Source organism: Zalophus californianus, chromosome 11 (assembly GCF_009762305.2).
Source record: "Zalophus californianus isolate mZalCal1 chromosome 11, mZalCal1.pri.v2, whole genome shotgun sequence".
NCBI classification, from domain to species: domain Eukaryota; kingdom Metazoa; phylum Chordata; class Mammalia; order Carnivora; family Otariidae; genus Zalophus; species Zalophus californianus.
The window spans coordinates 73,120,161-73,134,100 of NC_045605.1; the positions used below are offsets into that span (position 1 = coordinate 73,120,161).

General features: G+C 36.3%; 1 protein-coding gene across 4 annotated transcripts in view; it reads right to left on the minus strand.

The window, feature by feature from the left end:
* UEVLD (UEV and lactate/malate dehyrogenase domains) overlaps positions 1 to 13,940 on the minus strand; it is a 41,635-nt gene that overhangs the window by 23,522 nt on the left and 4,173 nt on the right. For 3 of the 4 annotated variants that reach the window (XR_003517256.2, XR_003517257.1, XM_027577976.1), the window contains exons 2-6: positions 12,730 to 12,814; positions 11,340 to 11,405; positions 5,840 to 6,003; positions 2,253 to 2,388; positions 1,410 to 1,528 (exon numbers count right to left, since the gene is read on the minus strand). Coding sequence is in view for 2 of the 4 variants with exons in the window: in XM_027577976.1 (XP_027433777.1) it covers positions 1,410 to 1,528; positions 2,253 to 2,388; positions 5,840 to 6,003; positions 11,340 to 11,405; positions 12,730 to 12,814 (570 nt within the window). In the remaining 2 variants the exon portion in view is untranslated. Of the gene's footprint in view, positions 1 to 1,409; positions 1,529 to 2,252; positions 2,389 to 5,839; positions 6,004 to 11,339; positions 11,406 to 12,251; positions 12,309 to 12,729; positions 12,815 to 13,940 lie in introns of all 4 variants that reach the window. The other variant, XM_027577977.1, reaches the window with a different exon arrangement.

A 13,940-nucleotide genomic window follows, 5' to 3' on the forward strand; every position in this document is an offset into this window, starting at 1 on the left:
TGGGGTTTTTTTTTTAAGATTTTATTTATTAGAGAGAGCGAGAGAGAGAGCACAAGCAGGGGGAGAAGCAGGCTCCACCCTGAGCAGGGAGTCCAACATGGGACTCAATCCCAGGGCCCTGGGATCATGACCCGAGCTGAAGGCAGCCACTCAACTGACTGAGCCACCCAGGCGCCCCCACACTAGTACTGTTTTTGAGATTATGTACACCTAAAAGAAAATTCAGAGGAGAAAATAAGCAACTTGTAAAGCAATGTTTATGGAATCATTCTGTTTAGTAACAAAGGAACTGAAAACAATTCAAACTCCAATTAAGAGGGACTCGTGTATTCAGATGGAGGGTGGAGGAAATGAAGTCAAAAGTTAGCATATGTTGTTCTGTGCAGCCAGCTTTTAAAAATTTCTACCTCCCTGGATACAATTTAATTATTTACTAAAGTACAACCTATCCCTAAGACATATGTGAGTCTGAAATAAAAAGGGAAGAATTTAGGTGACAAAAATTTTTTTAAGATTTTATTTATTTATTTGAGAGACAGAGCGAGAGAGAGAGAGCACAAGCAGGGTCAGAAGCAGAGGGAAAAGCAGGCTCTCCGATGAGCAAGGAGCCCGATGCGGCACTAGATCCTAGGACCCTGGGATCATGACCTGAGCCGAAGGCAGATGCTTAACCAACTGAGCCACCCAGGAGCCTGACAAACAATCAAATTTTAATAGAAAAGAAAAAAACAAAATGCCAGCTACCAAATAAACAGAGAGGGACAGCTATTCCACTCTGGGCTACATCCCTGAAAAGACACAGACATGCTGTTACCAGTGATACTGGGACCCTGGAAGGTCTTTTGAACCTCTCTGGAAGGGAATTTAAACCTTTCTGAAAATAATTTATATACAGAAGATCTAGTAAAAAGGACTGATGGAAAAATAAACAAATTTCAAACTAGTGTAAAATATCAATTTAGAAACTATGATCCTAAGAGAAAGTGGAGTAATTACACAAGAAAAGGCAACCTTTAAGAAAAAAAAGTTAATTTTAGAAAGAGCTAAAATTAAGTATTATATTAAATAAGAGCTTAATTAAAGCGGCATGACTCAGAAAACACAAAGGAATTGGTGACTAAGATGAATGTCACGTTCAGGTTTCCCTTGGAAAAGGATGATGAGCCCATTGTTCAAATCTCTTTTTTAAAGCTTATTCCATGACTAAGTACTAATTAAGAAGCAATATCCCTGATGAGAGCTTTCAGCTTTTTTTTTTTTTTTTTGGCCAACTTACTAAATATATTTTAAGGCAAAATGAGGTTTTTCCACATGACAAAATGAAGCCATTATTTCTTGTATGTTAAACATAAACTGCCTAAAAGTGTAGCAACATGATAGATGGATTTATAACCACTATGCTTACATACCTTTGCTGAGATTGCTAATGTACAGGCAATACCTAGTTCTCCACCTCCAACCACAGTAATTTTATTGACTGTTTTATGCTCGTGATTTACCCAGTTCTTTGAATTTATGTCTGAGACACCTAGAAATAAGAGTGGATTGTCATGAGAATTTTGAAATAATATCAAAAATCTTTTAAAGCATCTTAAAAAAATACACCAACCTTCAATAACTTGGACAGAAAACATGGTGCTAGTCCAGAAGAAGCACTCAAAAATATCTGAACAAGTGACAAGCAAGACAGGCAGGAATCTCAGTAAATATTCTACTAAATAGAGACTACCCCTTTAAAAAGAAAGTATCTTTCTAAACAATTAAAACAGATTATATAAGACTAGAAAACAGAATTTCCATAATTCTGAAAAACATTCTGATTCTTACCGCTCTGTTCTATAATGCAAAAATGTTTAACACCTTACCGAATTTTATAAGCATGGATATTTTGCTTTATCCTCAATGAGAAACATGAGAATCATAAATTTTCTGATCCAATATATTTATTGAATGAGGCAAAAAGCCACATAAACATATAATGAAAAAGGTTTGGGATCATCATATCAAGTGATTTTGAACAAAACACAAAATTATTTTATCTGTCAGTGTAAGAGTAATCTTTTCCATTTTAAGAAACTACAATTATTGGAACTGTATGGTAACACTAACACCCTACGATAAACGTATAGGATTTTTGATTCAACACAGATATGTACAGAATATATTGATTTATAGAAATCCAGTAGCAGAGGGTAAAGGATATTAGTGAGAAACTGTAAATTCATAACTCTCTGATCAACAAAAATACAAACCTTCAGTGATTTTTGCAATATAGGCCAGCAAGTCTACCTGCCGTGCCTCATCAGATGATGGTAGAGAATACAGGGGAAGTTCCTCTTGAAACTTGGCAATCATTTCTTTAATTAGTCCAACAATGACAGATTTAGGCTGCAGAATACAAAGGGAAAAGTTATGCAAAAATTTTCCTAAAGAATACTGCCTTGTTAACCTATATATTGTTACAAAGTTAACCAAAAGTTTTGCATTATGCTCTTATTTTTTGAAAACTACCATACAAATTACATAATGCTTTTTTTTTTTTTAAAGATTTTATTTATTTATTTGACAGAGAGAGAGACAGTGAGAGCAGGAACACAAGCAGGGGGAGTGGGAGAGGGAGAAGCAGGCTTCCCGCGGAGCAGGGAGCCCAATGGGGGGGCTCGATCCCAGGACCCCAGGATCATGACCTGAGCCAAAGGCAGGCGCTTAACGACTGAGCCACCCAGGCACCCCCAAATTACATAATACTTTTAACTGAAAAATTACTTATTTTTTTGAACTGAAAATTAGAGAAATGTTAATCCACATCTCCAAAAGATGGGAAAGTAACATGAATGTGCTTTTGGCAAAGTACCTATGTTCAGGAACTGTCTATCTCTTTTTTTGTTTTTTTTTTTATTGTGAAATAATTGCAGACTTATAGAAAAGTTGCAAAAATAAGTACAAAAAAGTTTTAAATGTTAACATTTTAGCACATATATTTTCTGTCTCCTTCCCTCTCTATATTTTTCTGAACCAACTGAGAATAAATTGCAGCTCTGATACCTTTCACCCCTAAATACTTAAGTGTATATTTCCTAAAAGAAAAAACAAAACAGGGGTGCCTGGGTGGCTCAGTCAGTTGAGCGTTTGACTCTTGGTTTCTGCTCAGTTCGTGATCTCAGGGTCCTGGGATCAAGCCCTGTGCTGGGCTCCACACTTGGGGTGGAGTCTGCTTGAGATTCTCTCTCTCCCTCTGCCTCTGCCCCTCCTCCTGCTTCACGTGTGCACGCGTTCTCTCTCTCAAAATAAAATCTGCAACAAAAACCCCCCAAACCCTCAAAAAACAAAAAAACATTCTCCTATATAAGCATTATCAAATCAGAAAAGTAACACTGATAAAATATTATCTAATCCAGTACTGTTTTTTTTAATTTATTAAGCAACTGTAGTGAAATCCACTTAACCTCTCTGAGCTTCAGTGATATCAGCAGTATAATATGAATAATAAATCCCAAGTGGCTGTTAGGAGAAACAAATACATGCAACCTATATGCTGTGAGTGTAAAATATTTATTATTATTACTAAAAATATTCAGTAGTTTGCTTATTTTAAAAAGTGCTTAATTTCTCAGAGTCCGAGTTTCACTATTTATAAATTAAGAGGATGAAGCTATTAGGATCAAAAACTCAAACACTTTCAAAGACCAAGCAGATAATAATGTGTGAAGTTGTCAAGTATAAGAAAATTTAGGGAGATGGTTATTGTGGCAAATTGGAATGAGTATACATATCAGCATTCAAATTCATATTAAGGACAAAACAAAACCACTTTGCTGTTCAACAAAATTCTGTAGGTCTAACACAGCACATTGAATCTCTTGGGGAAAATGTCTGCAATCCTTGGCCTAGACAGCCTCTAGATTTCTTCCAGCTCCAAAATTCTACGTAATTCTACTACATAATTATAATTCCAACTGCATGAGCAACTTAAAGTTACTGTGGTACTTTTAAATAGGGCAATGTAAATAATGTATTGTCTTCTTAAGACTAGTTCTAGTTTAAAAAAATTGTTTTAGCTTATAATAAAGAGGCTCAAAATAGTAAAATGAAATCAATACTGTTTGAACTAAAATAAAGCATAACCTCAACTAGACTATAGGACTATCTCTGAGTACTTAGTATACAAACAAAACTATGAAAAGAGATGCCAATGAAAACCAGAAAGAGGAAACAGGAAATATGAATTCCCACAACAGGGCACAGATGTCAAAATACTGTTTGAGGATAGCTTTAAAAAAAAAAAGGGGGATAAAAATGGATGAAGGAGATAGACAATTCAAAAAAGAAGGAGCATACATAATCGACTGACATGAAAAAGATTTCAATTTCTCAAATAGTCAAAAAACTAAACATTAAGATATCACTTTTGTCCCTCCAAATGACAAATTTTTATTATGCCCTATTTAGCACATTTAACTGGCAATCTTAGTTATTAAAATCACCAAATAATGCAAATGACGTACAAATTCATAAAGTAAAAGGTCAGTGTTCCTCCACCTAACCTCCGCTACCAACCACCTGGTGTGCATCCCTTCTTTTTGTGTATCTTTTTTTCTTCTTCTTAAAGGTTTTATACATATGGAAAAATATGGAAAAGTATAAAGTATATAAAACATGTCCATAATTGCACCCCTTTTTGCAGGATGTATATAAAATAAAAAGCTGTAATCCTAACACCATCCTTTCTTTACTCCAACTTCACTTGACTTGACATATCCCTGGTCTCATTTAGGGCTTCCTGGTCCTCCTGTCCTACAACCTCCTGGGTACAGAGAAATATATTCTAATTATCCTTTCATAAAAATCTTAATTTTTACAAAAAGGAGAACATACTCTACATCCTTCTAAGTAAATATACAGAGAGAAGCAAAGGTTTGTTTTGCTTTAATGACAGTACCTTCTGTTAGAACAAGGGTACTACAGAACAGGGATTCTACACTGATTTCAAGTGATGGTAGACATACATTTTGTCTACTTTTTGGAGGCCAATTTGGCAAAACATAAGAATAGCCTTCAAAATATTTATAAACTTTGATCCAACAATTCCATTCCGAGAGATTTATCATTAGGAAATTACTAAGGATTTATAATATATACACATTTATGTTTATATATATTTATCTTAAAGGATGCTCATCATTAAATTTCTAACAACAGATCAATTTGTAAATACATTATGCCAATATTTTTATGTGAGATCATCAGGCAACCAATTAAAGACCATGTATTTTGAAAATACTGTTTAAAATGAGAAGTGCTCAATATAATGGTAGATGAAAAATACAGAAAATAAAATTGCATGTGAGAACTTGTAAGGCAAATAAACTGGTTACGTAAATCATGGTGAATGAATTTTTAAAACTTAATGCTGAGTTAAAACAAAATTTGTAACAGAAGATTATATACAGTATGATTCAATTTACATAAAGGTCAAAAACAGGCAAAACTACAAATAAATACATATATTACAAACAAATTTTTAAGAAGGAGGGACTAGGAGATAATGTCCAATATCTTGCTAGTAACTTTTCATGTGCTTTATCAAGTACTGAACAACTATCAGAAGAGAGAGAGCAAATAGTAGTTGGCCCCAGACCTGGAGAGAGCACTTCATGCAGGCTGCTGTCTGTCACTGGGGTTCTGGAACTTGGGTGATTCCAGGGAGCTCAATTTCAAACTACTTTTAAAGTCCATATGAGGAATACCATTGAAAGAAAATTCAGTAACTTATTTGTACCATTAGGATAAATACTCAGAAAAATAAAAACTTTTAAAAGAAAATCCAAATTGATCTTACATGGCTCCAGTTTTGAAGATAGGGCAAGTATATTCTGCCTTGAGCATCCACATGTTTTCCAACTGAGATTCCCATATTTGCAGTTGGCTTTAAGAAGCAAATGGGGGGAGCAAAAGGGTGGGAATCCAAAATCCACAAACGAATTGGTATGTTATATGTATTACCTATGTGAGACAAAATAAACACATTTTCAAACAATGATGAAGCATACACATTATATTTATGGTACAGCTAGGTGGCATTTTAAGACATGTAGTCTAGTCAAGTGTATATATAAAGGTTTCATATAAATCAAGGCCTACTTCTCCATTTTCATGTTCCCGTTAAAGCACCAGCATAACACTTGAAGAAATTTAAGACAATGACCAGCTCATCCAATTCAACTCAATAAATATTTATAGGACCTACTGTGCCAGGAATTTGGGATACAACATCTTCTCTATGTAACTTTCTTTGCTCCACCCAAGCAGAGCTATTGCACCTTTCTTGAAAGGTAGTGGATACTTCTATTTTTATACTTATTCTGCACTGAAGTAATTTGCCTACAGGTCTATGTTTCCTTTCACATTGTAAACTTCCAGAGGATTATGTATTATTCATTTCTATATCACCTGCACCAAGTATAGTGCCTAACATACTGGCTGACAATAAAGGTTTCTTATATAAATAAGAGTGAATGAATAAACAAATGAAAAATGAATGAATCAACAAAGATGAACTCAATACATTTGATACTGACCCTAAAGTTGCTCATTAAGTGCAAATGAGCTGGGTTAGATATATAGAACTTGGAGCTGAAAATGACCCTAACAGTGACCTTGTCCAGGGGTTCTTAAATTTCAGTATACTGAGAGACAGGAACTTGAGTGCATGCTCTTCCAGTGTTAACCACCTACATATATCATGCCTACCAAGAGCAAAAATCTCTGACGGCCCTGGAGGCCAGGAAGCCCAAAGCTAAACCTAATAAAAGTGTAAAAACTAAACTTAAACTAGAAATCTGATCAATTACCTTAGCTGTTCAACTGTATTTCCTGATAGTCATTCCTGCTTTCATAGTCTTACTGCATGTCTTTCACTGTATTTATGAATACGGCTGTTCAGGAGCAAGAATGCCTAGGTTCAAATCCTAGTTTCACCCATGACTAGCTATATGATTTTAGGCAGGTTCCTTAGCTTCCCTGTGCCTCAATTCCTTCCTCTATAACATGGAAATAATACTTCCTACCCCATAGGGTTGTTGTGAGGATGAAATTAGTTAAGGTATGTAAAATTCTTAGAATGGTACATGACATGGTAAGTACCATGAAGGGTTGGCAATTTTTGCAATTTACCTCAAACCCATTTTGGAAGTAGGCCAGGTCTAAATAAAAAGTTTTATTTTGCACTGCATTCCTTTTCTTACTAAGGAAATCTTCCTTCCACTGACAGCTACTTTTCTCATCTTGCTTCCCCCTTTAAAGATACAAGGATACTCAGCCCTGTCTCACATTAGAAGCCCTTAAGAAACTTGGAAATATACCAGTATCCAGGCCACTCACCCAAAGTTTCTGATTCAAGAGGATGGGGTGTGGATAACATTTTTTAAAATCTTCCCATGTAATTCTAATGTGCAGGTAGGACTGAAAATCAGTACATTATAGAAACATCCTAATACTTGTGGGTCTATTATTTTATATCAGTAGTTCTCAGAACCACACTCCTCTTCTCCTTTTGTCTAAGTCTTAAAACAATTTTTTAAATTGAGATACAATTGACATATAACATTTTAGTTTCACTGTATAATACAATGACTTGATATCTCTATATACTGCAAAATGATTACTACAATAAGTCTAGTTAACATTCGTCACCACAGTGTCTAAGTATTTACAATTTCGGTATAGGCATAGCAATTGATCCATAGATAATTCTATGATTATAAAGTCATGTGAACATAGCACCACAAAGCGACTGACAGGTACTGAGACACACCATCAAATTACTCCAGAAGTAGTTACTCTGTCGAATATTATATACTGTCTAGAGTAGTGTTTTTCAAATTGTGGTCACGATAATTAGGTCACAAAATGAAGTTAGTGGGCTGCAAACAATATCTTAAAATGGAATTGAAAATAAAATAAAATATATGACAGGTAGTATGGTGTTTCATATATATATGCATATAATGTGTGTGTGCACACACGCATGTGTACGCTAGCTATGTATATAAAAGTATTTCTTATTGTGCGTCACAATCAAAACATTTGAAAGCCACTGTTCTAGGCCATGCAAATTTTTCTGTTTCATAATATAGTTGTAGTAGGCCAGATCCTGATGGTGCCACTTTCTGTGTTAATCACTACACATTAAAGGAAAGAAATGTCTATTGATGGTATCTTTCTAATTGATCAAGGATCTGCTGCCTCCCTCAATGCCCCTCCCCAGCAGCGTCCCTGCATTTTAATAGCCCATGCTTGGCAAAGCAACTGGTGAGCCTGATTCCCGTGTCTAACTGGTAAGATTCACTACTGGTGTTCTGTTCTCTTCTTCCCTCCTTTCCCATTCTTTTCTGTCAGCAAATGCCCTGCCTCCTACCCTGCCCATTTAGCTTTCAGTAATTCATCTTTACCGAAGAGTCAGAACTCCTGGAAGAGTCCTCAGATCTGAAGTAATTATATCATAAAAATATAATTTAAGTTAGCTGTAAATAAAGTTCAGATGGGTATCATCTTATTAAGATGAATACACATCCCTAAAGAATGAATGGATGAAGAAAAAGTGTCATCACAACCTTGACACCATCTTGGAGAGATAATAAGAAATAATCTAGAAAATGTCTGCAGGTATACATAAGGAAATATCAATGGAAGATTCATCAGGGAAATAGGACTGGGTGGGAAGTTAGTTACAAGCTTAACTTCATCGTTTCTCAATTGTTTACTTTTTTTAGCATGAGTATAGATTATTATACTAATAAAACTAGGAACTGAAAGAAATATACATATACATACATATATGTATATATATAAAAGGCAGACAAATAATCACGGTCAACATTTATTAAGCTTCTATTATGTGCCAGGCATTATGCCAAGAGCTTATTTATAGTAATTCATTTAATCCTCATAGTTCTAGAGTGAGGCTCTATTATTGTACCATTTTACAGATGAGAAAGATAATACATTCTGACCTTTTGATCAGCAGGAAATAAATAGTGTGGATCACACTGAATTGATATAATTCTACTCAAAAGCAAAGAAAAAAAAGAGTGTACTGCAAAAATAAAGGTACTGCAGGTACCGTTACTACCTTGGAAGACCCAGTGTAAGAAGCAATGAAATAACTCGTTGGCTCTTGGAGATGCAGAATGCCGACGAGGGACATCATACCAATGATATTAAAATAAGTTCAAAATAAAATAAAATAAGTTTTATGCCCTCCTCTTACTTCCCCACACTGTCCTTGAAACGGAAATGCTACTAAGCAGTGATTCATTTAAATTCATGAACTTCTCTGTTAATATGTAACTACCCTTGACATCATTGGGGTGGGTAAGATTTGGGAACGAATCAATCAACCAATCATTGGGGTGGGCAATAATTCTCTCTCTCTCTCTAACATCTAATCATAATAAATGCAGAACACAAGTAATGGGGAACAGGCCTGAGTAAGGTTCTCTAGGCAGCCAGAAAAGAGTCTGAGAGCTTGGCAGGAGAGGAGCAAGGAGGAAAATAAAAATCAGTTCTGCAATTTCTGCAGAACTCACTGCTATCTACTTTCATCTCCAACCACATTCCTATGTATAAAAACCAAATTCCTATGCATTTCCTGTGCCAAAGGAGGTGTCATGGTGGGACATGAACAGAAGCAGAATAAAACATGAGGGCACCCCAGCCAACGAGTCATCATGGAAGGGAAGAAATTAAGAAGGGTTTGTAACAGTCTAGGGACTACTGTAATGAAGCACCTATTTTGAAAAAAGTCCCCTGAAATTTAGCTTCTTGGTGTCTTTTGAGCAGTGTATTCCCACAGTACACTGCTGAATCTTTTGTAAAGGAGCAAACTCCACTGTTCTCTCCCCATTTGTTTTCAGATCCTCCTCAGCCTTTTTTTCAGGGCACCTCCTCTCTCGTATGCCCAGCAAATTCATTTATTAGTCAGTACTCAAATAAACAAACTCAACCATTCAATAAATATTTATCGAGCATTTTCTATAAACACAGCACGGTGTATTAGTGATTCTGGAAAATATCCCTCCTGGGATTATTTGCATTTTAAAAGAGGAATAAATTTTTAGTTGTGGAATTTCAGGCACCCTTTCAGAGAAGTATATTAGAACCAATGCTTCACTGGTGTTCTTTACATCATACTATATAAGCAATCACCTATGATACCTATCTGAAAGATTAGTCCTGTTGAACACTGATAGAAGTAGGTCTGAACAAATAGGAAGAGTTAAGTATAGGGGAGCTAGTGATTTTTTGTTTGTTTTTTGGGGCAAACACTTAATTATTTTAACCCATCAGGCCACCTGAAAATATGTTGCTTTCTTTGAGCTCTCATGGCCCCAAATTTCCTACTGGAGTTTCAAGTTATAGCCTGATACCGCTGTGTGGTCTTAGGTAAATCACCTGACGAGGCTAAGACTCAGTTTCACCCACAGAATGGGGACATCATACAGGCAGAAAGGGAGAGGAACAAAACATTGATGTAATGGAGAAAAAGGTGTGATCCTTGCATTTTGCTATGGAAAGCAACAAGAACTCTCCCTAAGAGCAGGCCTATGTCTGTGTAGGGGCCCAGGGCAGGTTGCCCAAGATGGGCCACTTTGGCATAAAGATTATCTTGAGCTAAAAGTAATCGAAATCCAGCAGATGGAGGAAAAGCTCTCTGCCTCCCTCTCAAATGCCTGTATTTACACTGGAACGAAGAGCCTCTACCAGGAAGAGAGCTTTTAAGAGAAACTCCCCTTTACCTAAAAAACTTACCTGCATAATAGGGCAACCTTTATCTTTCCAAGCATCTCCTTTTCCTTCTTGCTAATGGTGTTTCTCCCTTTTGTGTCCACAGGCCCCTCCCCTCTCCTTAGCTCATATAAGCTTCATGTTACCTCACTGTCTTTGGAATCTCATGTCTGTGTGCATCCCCCATACGTATGCCGATTTAGTTTGAATTTCTCCTCTGCATCTGTCTCATGTCAATTTGATTCTAAGTCCAGCTAAGGGCACAGGAAGGTCTTCCTCCCCGACATCTGTCTTACCCTCCTCTGTACACTATCCCGTAGCAGAGTAGTGGGCACAGAACTGACACTCAGTATTTGTTGAACTGAATTGAATTTGTTGATATTAATCTAGGCCACAGACTAGACAGGACAGCATTCTGCTATATCCAATAAGGTTCTGTATCGATCATATACATGTGAAAATACTTTGAGAACGTTATGGAACTAAACAAATATAAGCTCTTGTTTAATGGCTCTTTTACAAAATATCCACATTTTCTCAACTGCCACACTTACCCTGATACATCACAGGAATAGTGCCAGTCAAATTCAGCAGGTCTTTCTGGGAACTATCTTTGAACACTGGAAGAAAAAAAGAGCCCCAAAATGTGCACTTAAAAGTAGAAAAAAACAGTATTAAAGTTTGTGCATGCACATACATACATACAGAAGCACACGTAATTTCTAAAGTTCATCATCTAGGAATCTATAAATATGTTGACAAGGGGGAATTACTAGATATTTTCTTAGAAAGCCAAGAGGACAGCTGAAAGCACACAGGGCTTTGGTACAGAAATCCCAGGTTCTAGGCCTACTTTTCTCACTCAGACACATGCAACTTTTGGCTACTTCAATCTCTTTGACCTTCAGTTTCATCGTCTATAAAATAAAGATAGTAAGGCTGCATCATAAAGCTGTCATAAGGGTCAAATGCGATAATGTGAAAACACATCTAAGAAGTTTAGGATTATAAAATGTGGGGGATATTATCAAATAATTGTCACGTGCAACAAATCAGTTATAATCACTTTCAGATACCAGACTATAACTTTATAATCAGAAAAGAAACGTTAGCTTTATTTTTTAAAGTGACCTTTTTGGAAGATCACTAATTATCTTCTTCAGTTTCTCTAACTTGATTATTCTCAACCTTTTTTACACTTTCATGTCCCTGAAACTTCGACTTACCCATCAATGACTGAGATACAATGGTGGAGAATTAATGCCCTCATCTCTGAACTGAATATCTGGTTTCAAACTACCCAACTGCCTCGGAAGGTAGTCCTCTTAGTACCTCAGTAACTATCCTACTTAGGCAGTGGGAGGAAAAATTCTAAATAAATTTGACGACCTATTAGAAAGGGAAAAGAGGAAACCAGGCTGACAGAAAATTCAAGGCCAAAAGGGTACATAAGCATAAATGTTTACCTTGAACTATGTAAGTGAAAGGTAACAGTGGGTAAAGGGATCATTCCATGGCAAAAACTAAAATGGAAAAGAGCAGTGGAACAGGGGTTATTACTCAGGGACACAGAATAACTTAGAAATGTGGTAGAGAAGCTGTAGGTATAAATATACATTGTCTAATCAAATTATTCAAAAATCCAAAATAGAAGTGATTATGATACGTCTTCAATAATAAAATGGACATTAACAGTATTAATCCTATAGCTTGAGAGTTTAAGGGCCCATCATGGCTCGCTTTCTCTAAATGGAAGAAATGAGAATAAGAACTAACTGGTATGATGATGTTTTAAGTCTATACACGATGAAGAAAGACACTTAAAAGAACAGGCCGTATGCGAACGGAGGGCAAGATAGACATATGTACAAACCTAACTCCATCCCTAACTTCCTGTGTACTTGAGCAAGTTATTTAAACTCTTTGAGGGGTTATGATTCTTACCATAGGTGTCCATAGAATATCTGAAATGTGGGAAAAACATATTTACATTCTTTAGTTCTTCCACAGTGAGATCTCTGAACTTGTACTGAAAAGAGAAAAATGAGAATGGAATAAGAATAAAGCTTTAAGCAGCAGAACAATTACAATTAACCTTTAACAGAACACTCTGCGCTAGGCCCTGGGCTCTGAGTTTTATAAGCGTGAATAGTATGTGATTTAATCCTGTCAATAAGGACCCGATGAAGTAGGTTAAAAAAAAAAAAAAAAAGACAGGCCATAATAAAAAAGACAATTAACAAGTACGGGAGAGGATGTGGAGAATCAGAACCCCTGTAAACATAAGCTGCACTGTTAGTGAGAAAATGGTGCAGCTGCTTTGGAAAAGTTTGGCAGTTCTTCAAAGACTAAGAATGAAAATACCTTGCTGAGTTAGGTAGCAAGTTAAGGAGTAAAGCCAGAGCTCAAACTCTGGACCTGGGCCTTTCATCACTGAATCAAACGGCCTCCAAATACTTCCTGAAGGCTTAAGAAATAGGGCAGGAGCACCCACGTCACCATTGCTCAAGATCCAAGTCTCATTCTTGAATACCTCATTCACTTGAGACACCCTGAATTTCCCTCCCAACCCTCCTGGTACTTCATCCGGGTTTCAAAGGAAGAACAGACAGCATTCAAGGGTTTGCCGTCCAGGTGAGTGAATTGCCTCCTCATTCATCCAGAAATACTAAGCACCAAGCTACTGTATGACCCCAGAATTCCACTCTGAGGTATATAACCAAGAAAAGGGGAAACATATGTCCATACAAAAAACGTGTGCACTATTGTTCAAAGCAGCATTATTCACAAAAGCCAACAAAAGAAAACAAGCCAAATGTCCATCAGCTGATGAATGGATAAATACAATGTATATATCCATAAAATGGAATATTCAGCCATAAAAAGAATAAAGAACAGATACATACTACAACATGGATGAACCTTGAAAACGTTATGCTAAGTGAAAGAAACCAGACACAAAAGGCCACATATGGTATGATTTGTATATGAAATATCCAGAATAGGCAAATCCATGAAGCAGAAAGTAGATTAGTGGGTGCCTAGGGTTATGGGAGATTGGGAGGAAATGGGGAATAACTGCTAATAGATTGTTTCCTCTCTCTGAGCCTTAAGCTTTTCATCTGCAAAGGAGACATAGCTCCACCACCTACCAA